General features: G+C 37.8%; 2 protein-coding genes across 4 annotated transcripts in view; both read right to left on the bottom strand.

Moving 5' to 3' along the window:
• Window positions 1-2,003, bottom strand: part of LOC137634511 (uncharacterized) — a 22,143-nt gene extending 20,140 nt beyond the window's left edge. For all 3 annotated transcript variants that reach the window (XR_011042519.1, XM_068366952.1, XM_068366953.1), the window contains exon 1: window positions 1,423-2,003. Coding sequence is in view for 2 of the 3 variants with exons in the window: in XM_068366952.1 (XP_068223053.1) it covers window positions 1,423-1,489 (67 nt within the window). In the remaining variant the exon portion in view is untranslated. The remainder of the gene's footprint in view (window positions 1-1,422) is intronic.
• A 2,703-nt stretch (window positions 2,004-4,706) lies between these two features.
• LOC137634554 (uncharacterized) overlaps window positions 4,707-10,000 on the bottom strand; it is an 11,422-nt gene continuing 6,128 nt past the window's right edge. Inside the window, exons 3-5 of the mRNA XM_068367005.1 lie at window positions 9,744-9,885; window positions 9,475-9,594; window positions 4,707-8,292 (exon numbers count right to left, since the gene is read on the bottom strand). Coding sequence (XP_068223106.1) covers window positions 8,117-8,292; window positions 9,475-9,594; window positions 9,744-9,885 — 438 coding nt within the window. The 3' untranslated portion in view covers window positions 4,707-8,116. The remainder of the gene's footprint in view (window positions 8,293-9,474; window positions 9,595-9,743; window positions 9,886-10,000) is intronic.

The following is a 10,000-nucleotide window of genomic DNA, read 5'->3' as shown; positions in this document are numbered from 1 at the left end:
ACTGGAAAGATCTAAGATCGAAGTTAGACAGCTGTCCTATATGGGGGTGCACTGTTGAAAAAAATCGTAATTTTAATTATAATTTCTCCGTAAAAATATACTTTTCTCAGCCATATTTCAGTAAAATACAGGCGACCGTAATTTTACCCTACTTTGTTATTATCTTTAACGAATTAGTGACCATAATATCACTCCTTAACGTCAATATATCCGTTTTTAAAATAGTAGATGCCTGGCATTATTTATTCCAGGACTTCTACCGTTTTTAAGGCAAATTTTTCAAGTGTGGGGTGCACCTTGTGCTGTGTACTGTATGCATTATTTAATTGAGTCTTTGCAGCATTCTTACAGCCCCTATTTGTAGCTGTACTTGTTTTATATCATTCTACTTTACCTTCGTTAAAAGTTGAAGTTAAAGTTGCGGGTTGTAGGTCTCCACTCAGACGATCTACACCATTCTGCTCGGGCGACCATAAGCCAGCAGGGACTATCACTAGCCCCCTCCAACCTCCCCCCCCCCCAGGTACCACCCTGGAGGGTACCTCCCAGTAGAAGGTCTCACCCTATCCGTGTCCTGGCAGGGACGCGAACTCGGGACTTCTGAAACAGAAGCCCGCGATGCTACCAACCTAGCTTTCTTTTTTTCCATCTTGCTGTCCATTCTCTTCTATCTATTGCTTTATACTGCAACGGGCTGGTTTTCTCATAGTTGCATTGGTGCAATGATTGGCCTTACAGGCCCCAACACGCAGCAATTTACCATCCCCCCCAAAAAAAAACAATTCACAGATGACTGGGGATAATTTGATCCAAAGAACTTGCATGAACTCACAGGTCACTGCGAATGTGTTTTCGTCCCCATCTCACAAGTAAAACCTGACATACTTATCCGTTTGTAATCGCTCATGATTTCTTATTGTGATGTAAAATTCCTCACTGTTTAATATTTGATTATCCATCGCAAGTATTGTATTAATAAATTGAATACAAGCTACTCTTACTAACGTTTAAGATACTGAACCAAAATGAACCAAAATATCTAAATGAATGCCTGAACAAAATAGAACTAGAAACAAATGTTAACATAAGACACATGAGTGACAAACATAGGCTATCTGAACCAAGAACAAATAGTAAATTTGGTGAAAGGGCTTTGAGCTACTGTGCGCCTAGACATTATAATAAACTGCCAACTAAAATGAAGGACCTAAAGGGAGCAATTGAATTTAAGAAGAAACTAAAGACATTACTTTTCACAAGATCATATGATTTGGAAGATGCTACAATCAAAGAATTGTATAAGTTATAACGAAAATGTTTCGTTAGATGATTAATATGGACCCGCCCGAAAAGTAGTTCACTCGACTTCAGTGGAGGGTTGGATTTAAACCCAAAACAAGAAAGTAAGTATCAAAAGCTTACCTTTACCATTGGCAAGATTAGCCATCTGTAGAATCAGGGCTGTCTGAGTTGCCAGCCAGATCTTCATTTTCCTTTTCTTACAACTGAACAAACTTTATAGCAATCATTAGTTACGTCTTCCTAAATCACTGAGAAAATAACTAATAAGACCACTGAATGAGTAGAGAAGTCTCCCAGGTAGATCAAATTGTCTTGTGTTATTCAGCTGAACAGGAGCACTGGTCTGAGTTTCAGGTAGATCAAATTGTCTTGTGTTATTCAGCTGAACAGGAGCACTGGTCTGAGTTTCAGGTAGATCAAATTGTATTCAGCTGAACAGGAGCACTGGTCTGAGTTTCAGGTAGATCAAATTGTATTCAGCTGAACAGGAGCACTGGTCTGAGTTTCAGGTAGATCAAATTGTCTTGTGTTATTCAGCTGAACGGGAGCACTGGTCTGAGTTTCAGGTAGATCAAATTGTCTTGTGTTATTCAGCTGAACGGGAGCACTGGTCTGAGTTTCAGGTAGATCAAATTGTCTTGTGTTATTCAGCTGAACGGGAGCACTGGTCTGAGTTTCAAGGAATGGCAAGGCGCAGTGGGATGTCCGGCCGCTTAGATTGTTTTAGATAGAGCTTCCTGTCCCTTCTCTGTACACGTTTTAAGCTTTTTTATTTGAAATCTTTTTTTTTTGGATGTCTAACATTGCTCTTCACGTGTTAGATTTTGTGATTATTCTTTTTTTTTTTTTTAAAGTAACTTTCTTGCTTATATTAAGTAGATGTTCCTTATTTAGAAAATGGAAGTTGGGTGAACTCTCTCTCTCTCTCTCTCTCTCTCTCTCTCTCTCTCTCTCTCTCTCTCTCTCTCTCTCTCTCTCTCTCTCTCTCTGAACGAATATTTAAAACAATGATAATAAGATAAAAACCCTCTCTCTCTCTCTCTCTCTCTCTCTCTCTCTCTCTCTCTCTCTCTCTCTCTCTGAACCAATATTTAAAACAATGATAATAAGATAATAACCTCTCTCTCTCTCTCTCTCTCTCTCTCTCTCTCTCTCTCTCTCTCTCTCTCTCTCTCTCTCTCTCTCTCTCTGAACCAATATTTAAAAGCAATGATAATAAGATAACCTCTCTCTCTCTCTCTCTCTCTCTCTCTCTCTCTCCTCTCTCTCTCTCTCTCTCTCTCTCTCTCTCTCTCTCTCTCTCTGAACCAATATTTAAAACAATGATAATAAGATAATAACCTCTCTCTCTCTCTCTCTCTCTCTCTCTCTCTCTCTCTCTCTCTCTCTCTCTCTCTCTCTCTCTCACACACACACACAATAGAACAATAGTTGAACAAATATTTATATGAATTAATAGTAAACTTTAGATTAAATTCATTACAACCACAGATTACATTAAATTTCAGAATATCCATCTAAGTTTTACTTCGTGGTGCAACACCATTTATTTCCTCCAGTTAGACAGTTGGAAACCCCCCCCCCCACCCCCCCACCCCACCCCCCCGGGCGCATCCCTCGTGAATCCTGAATCATGCGACCGGGGGAGGAAAGGAAAATGTGACTTTTGTCACCAAACGTTTTGGGTATTTACACCGGATGTCCGGAGGAGCCAAAACAGTTGCTATGCCAGTCAATATCCTAAGAGTTTTTATCTCAGGAAACTGATGACTATATGGGAATACTCTTAGCATAGTTTAAAGTAAAATCAACTTCAATATATATATATATATATATATATATATATATATATATATATATATATATATATATATATATATATATATATATATATATATACAGAGAGAGAGAGAGAGAGAGAGAGAGAGAGAGAGAGAGAGAGAGAGAGAGAGAGAGAGATGTGCAAAAAGGTTTTACCTTCGATCAAAGGGATTAACTGGTGAAGTGTGGGATAGAGGTAGATGGAGAAAGCTGGCCAGAAATATCAACCCCACATAGAAGTGGGAAAAGATACAGACAAAGAAGGAAAAGTGCAAAAAGGCTTTAAAAATTTTAGCCTTAAACTACTGACTTTGTAATAAGTGTAAAAATAAAGTCTTTTTAATTGATTAATCTATTACAGCTAAACAATACAGACAAGAGGTGCCTTTGTCTAACATATTTACCTATTACATCAAAACAATAAAGACAGTCCAAACAAGACAGACAAGAGGTACCTTTGCCAAACAGAATTACTTATTACATCAAAACAAGACAGACAAGAGGTACCTTTGCCTAACAGAATTACTCATTACATAAAAAAAGACAGACAAGAGGTACCTTTGCCTACCAGAATTACTTATTACATCAAAACAAGACAGACAAGAGGTACCTTTACCTAACAGAATTACTTATTACATCAAAACAAGACAGACAAGAGGTACCTTTGCCAGACAGAATTACTTATTACATCAAAACAAGACAGACAAGAGGTACCTTTGCCAAACAGAATTACTTATTACATCAAAACAAGAAAGACAAGAGGTACCTTTACCTAACATAATTACTTATTACATCAAAACAAGACAGACAAGAGGTACCTTTGCCTAACAGAACTACTCATTACATAAAAAAAAAGACAGACAGGAGGTACCTTTACCTAACATAATTACTTATTACATCAAAACAAGACAGACAAGAGGTACCTTTGCCAAACAGAATTACTTATTACATCAAAACAAGAAAGACAAGAGGTACCTTTACCTAACATAATTACTTATTACATCAAAACAAGACAGACAAGAGGTACCTTTGCCAAACAGAATTACTTATTACATCAAAACAAGACAGACAAGAGGTACCTTTGCCAAACATAATTACTCATTACATAAAAAAAGACAGACAAGAGGTACCTTTGCCTACCAGAATTACTTATTACATCAAAACAAGAAAGACAAGAGGTACCTTTTCCTAACAGAATTACTTATTACATCAAAACAAGAAAGACAAGAGGTACCTTTGCCAAACAGAATTACTTATTACATCAAAACAAGACAGACAAGAGGTACCTTTGCCAAACAGAATTACTTATTACATCAAAACAAGAAAGACAAGAGGTACCTTTACCTAACATAATTACTTATTACATCAAAACAAGACAGACAAGAGGTACCTTTGCCTAACAGAATTACTCATTACATAAAAAAAAAGACAGACAAGAGGTACCTTTACCTAACATAATTACTTATTACATCAAAACAAGACAGACAAGAGGTACCTTTGCCAAACAGAATTACTTATTACATCAAAACAAGAAAGACAAGAGGTACCTTTACCTAACATAATTACTTATTACATCAAAACAAGACAGACAAGAGGTACCTTTGCCAAACAGAATTACTTATTACATCAAAACAAGACAGACAAGAGGTACCTTTGCCAAACATAATTACTCATTACATAAAAAAAGACAGACAAGAGGTACCTTTGCCAAACAGAATTACTTATTACATCAAAACAAGAAAGACAAGAGGTACCTTTTCCTAACAGAATTACTTATTGCATCAAACAAGAAAGACAAGAGGTACCTTTGCCTAACAGAGTTACTTATTTCATCAAAACAAGACAGACAAGAGGTACCTTTGCCAAACAGAATTACTTATTACATCAAAACAAGAAAGACAAGAGGTACCTTTTCCTAACAGAATTACTTATTGCATCAAACAAGAAAGACAAGAGGTACCTTTGCCAAACAGAATTACTTATTACATCAAAACAAGACAGACAAGAGGTACCTTTGCCAAACATAATTACTCATTACAGAAAAAAAGACAGACAAGAGGTACCTTTGCCTACCAGAATTACTTATTACATCAAAACAAGAAAGACAAGAGGTACCTTTTCCTAACAGAATTACTTATTGCATCAAACAAGAAAGACAAGAGGTACCTTTGCCTAACAGAATTACTTATTTCATCAAAACAAGAAAAACAAAGAGGTACATTTGCCAGACAGAATTACTTATTACATCAAAACAAGAAAAACAGGAGGTACCTTTGCCAAACAGAATTACTCATTACATAAAAAAAAAGACAGACAGGAGGTACCTTTGCCTAACAGAATTACTTATTACATCAAAATAAGACAGACAAGAGGTACCTTTGCCAAACAGAATTACTCATTACATAAAAAAAAAAGACAGACAGGAGGTACCTTTGCCTAACAGAATTACTTATTACATCAAAACAAGAAAGACAAGAGGTACCTTTGCCAGACAGAATTACTAATTACATCAAAACAAGACAGACAAGAGGTACCTTTGCCTAACAGAATTACTTATTACATCAAAACAAGAAAGACAAGAGGTACCTTTGCCAGACAGAATTACTTATTACATCAAAACAAGAAAGACAAGAGGTACCTTTGCCAAACAGAATTACTTATTACATCAAAACAAGAAAGACAAGAGGTACCTTTGCCAAACAGAATTACTTATTACATCAAAACAAGACAGACAAGAGGTACCTTTGCCTAACAGAATTACTTATTACATCAAAACAAGAAAGACAAGAGGTACCTTTGCCAGACAGAATTACTTATTACATCAAAACAAGAAAGACAAGAGGTACCTTTGCCAGACAGAATTACTAATTACATCAAAACAAGACAGACAAGAGGTACCTTTGCCTAACAGAATTACTTATTACATCAAAACAAGAAAGACAAGAGGTACCTTTGCCAGACAGAATTACTTATTACATCAAAACAAGAAAGACAAGAGGTACCTTTGCCAAACAGAATTACTTATTACATCAAAACAAGAAAGACAAGAGGTACCTTTGCCAGACAGAATTACTTATTACATCAAAACAAGAAAGATAAGAGGTACCTTTGCCAAACAGAATTACTTATTACATCAAAACAAGAAAGACAAGAGGTACCTTTGCCGGACAGAATTACTTATTACATCAAAACACGAAAGACAAGAGGTACCTTTGCCAGACAGAATTACTTATTACATCAAAACAAGAAAGACAAGAGTTACCTTTTCCAGACAGAATTACTTATTACATCAAAACAAGACAGACAAAGGGTACCCTCACCTAAGAGAATAAACTATTACACCAAAACAAGAAAGACAGTACCTATTGCCTAACAGAATTACTTATTACATCAAAACAAGACAGACAAAGGGTACCCTCACCTAAGAGAATAAACTATTACATCAAAACAAGAAAGACAAGAGTTACCTTTGCCTAACAGAATTACTTATTACATCAAAACAAGACAGACAAAGGGTACCCTCACCTAACAGAATAAACTATTACATCAAAAGAAGACAGACAAGAGGTACCTTTGCCTAACAGAATTAATTATTACATCAAAACAAGACAGACAAAGGGTACCCTCACCTAACAGAATAAACTATTACATCAAAAGAAGACAGACAAGAAATGTATTTGCCTAACAGAACTTATGTTTCTGACCTCGCGATTTGTTTCAATGAACTCCATTTTATTATTATATCCTACGCAATTCCTATGCAGAATTAGTGGAGCAATTACCGGTAATATGTTAAATATCAAACAATTCCAGGAGTCCTTAAGTTACATGCCAGCATTGATAGATTTCATGGTAGGGCAAAGGTGGTCGTTTATTCACTTATATCTGTTATAGCAGATTCCATCTTGGTGAAGCTGCTGTGATTCAAACTCTGTAAGAATCCTCTGAGGAACACCGATTAATAATCTCTTCTTGTTGGGTCGTTGGCTTCAATGTGATTTTATAAACCTCCGTTCCCGGAGGGGATCTTCAACTGAAAATCTTATAGCAAATTCAAGTAGGACACTTTGTAGCAGATTCCATCTTGTTGAAGCTGTTGGGATTCAAACTCTGTAAGAATCCTCTGAGGAACACCAATTATTAATCACTTCTTGTTGGGTCGTTGGCTTCAATGTAATTTTATAAACCTCCGTTCCCGGAGGGGATCTTCAACTGAAAATCTTATTGCAAATTCAAGTAGGAGACTTCGTAGCAGATTCCATCTTGTTGAAGCTGTTGGGATTCCAATGGGCTGAGGAACGTCAATTATTATCCAGCTCTGGTTTGGTTGGTATTTCAATGGAATGTTATAAACCTCCATTACCAGAGGAGATCTTCATCTAAGTTTCCTGTAACAAGTTCAAACGGGGTACGTCATAGCAAATTCCATATCGATGAAGCTGCTATGATCCCAATATTGTCAGAATACTTTGAGGAAAACCAAGTTTCAGTCAGTTCTGGTTAGGTTGTTGGCTTCAAAAGGTGATATCTAATCTCAGAAACCTCTGGTATCGCTTCTGTTTTTTTCCATCTGGGTGTCCAACCTCTTTTCAACGTTTAGTTCATAGTGTAAGCTAACTACAAGGTTCTTAACCAGTGGCTCTTTGGCGCTGAATGTCCTCTGTCCTTCCAAATTCCGTAAATCCAAACCATTCTAACTGATTTCTTTTGAGTATATAATCAAATACAAACACACACACTCAACGAAGTCCATGCACATACTCTGTGTCACTATATTGTCTTAAATCATTTAGCAGCAGCCAGACATTTAGCCTTAATCATTTTTCATCAGCATACTTCTATTCAAAATGTCTGTATTTTCCTCATCACAACATAATAAACAAAATATTTGAACGATGTCGTTACTGTACACATCATATTAGCTTCTTTACTTCATGTAGAAATGAGAAATACAAAATTGATTTGATAGTTTCCATCGACAGGATGACTTAATTCACATAATATTCCGAGACATCCCGTAGTGATAGCTGTTGTTTACGTCTGGAGGCGGGCGCCCAATGGGAGCTGGCTGGTGATGCTCAAAAGGCGGCACAGATCGTCTGTAATCCTCAGCTTCCTCATAGATCCCATCTTCTATTTCATCGTCCTTGGCTGACATGTCTTGATTCTCTGTGGTCATGAAATAAAATAGCTATGAGTATAATACTTAAAAGGTTCTAAGATATAAAATGTCACTCACGAATGCCAGAGGCAGGGGACAGTGACATTGCCCTAGCAAGCAGGACAATGCCCTAGAGACTGACAATATATGATCAGCGCCCAAGCCTCTCCAACCAAGCTAGGACCAGAGAGGGCCAGGGAAATGGCTACTGATGACTCAACAGATAGACCTATAGGCTCCCCCAAACCCCCCAACCTTAGCTCATAAGGATGGTTAGATTGTAGACAATAATGGCACTAACGAGACTGCGCAGGACTCGAACCCCCGACTGGCAAACGCCAGGCAGAGACGTTACCAATCAGGTCACAACGCTTGACGAAACGAGTGATGAAAAATAAAGGTGAATTCAAGATATAACCAAGACCAGTATGCTTACATTCATCTCGCAAATATCATTGACTTGTAAGTTTGAAAATATTGATACTTGCATTAGGTAACGTCTCTCTCTCTCTCTCTCTCTCTCTCTCTCTCTCTCTCTCTCTCTCTCTCTCTCTCTCTCTCAAATATAAATATGCAATGTAAAAATCATGAATATCTGTACTCACAGAGTTGTAGAGACCTATTGAAAACGGCCCTGTCTGGCATTCACTAGACTGGGGTTCGGGCGTCCCCCTCTCGATAGTTTTTTGTAATGTCTGCAACCTCCCCATCCTGAGCTAAGGATGGAGTGTTTGGGGAAGCCTAAAGCCCTGTCCACACGATCGAGCATGCCCGACGGGCAAACAGTGATACCAGACCACAATAGTTAGTAAGAATGAGGGTTAATGACGTCAGAAGCGGGAAAACCACAGACAGGGATCTGGCATCATACAGTGTTGCCAGATCCCTGCCTTTAGTTTTCGCTTCTGACGTCATTAACCTTCATTTTCACTAACTATTGTGGCCTGGTATCACTGTTTGCCCGTCGGGCGTTGCTCAATAGCGTGGACAGGGCTTTAAAGTCTACCTGTTGAGTCATCAGCAGCCATTACCTGGCTCTCCCTGACCTTAGCTTGGGTGGAGAGGGGACCTTGGGTGCTGATCGTATATAGGGTCAATCTCTAGGTAGGACAATGTCACCGTCCTTTACCTCTGCCATTCATGAGCGATCTTTAAAGTACATATGTTCTCGATTATCAGCTTTCTCTCACCTGTGTTTTGTCTGGCACGCCTAGCTCTGCATTTCAGGGCTAAATCAACCAATAAGTAGACTATCAACAGGCCGGCGATGACCAGGAGAACCTCTGCCAATAAGGGGGTTCTCAGAGGACCTGTTTTATAGAATAGAAAATTCATTATAAAGTAACTAAGTTTAGGAACCTCTCATTCATCTACAACAGATGGAGAATTCTAAACATTCTAATATGACCTTCAGATAATAACTAAATCATTGGGTAAAACTCTCAATATTTCTACTCACTCGTATGATTTTCGTTATATAGCTCGATCTGTCCGTCCGCTGTCAGCCAAACATTACTGGACGAATATATATTTCTGCTGGGTGCCCATTTCGTCAAGCCAGCGATGTCGATTGAAAACTTACGCTCTTCTTCTTGTGATCCCTGCCAAGAAATCTTAGGAATAATTGCAGAACGTATGTTATAGATTTAAAAAGAAATGTTTCTAATTATGGTTTTATGCTTGTCTCTCTGATTATCAATGGCATGTCTCTTCAGG

This window comes from Palaemon carinicauda, chromosome 44, assembly GCF_036898095.1.
Source record: "Palaemon carinicauda isolate YSFRI2023 chromosome 44, ASM3689809v2, whole genome shotgun sequence".
NCBI classification, from domain to species: domain Eukaryota; kingdom Metazoa; phylum Arthropoda; class Malacostraca; order Decapoda; family Palaemonidae; genus Palaemon; species Palaemon carinicauda.
This window is presented reverse-complemented; position numbering and strand designations above follow the sequence as displayed.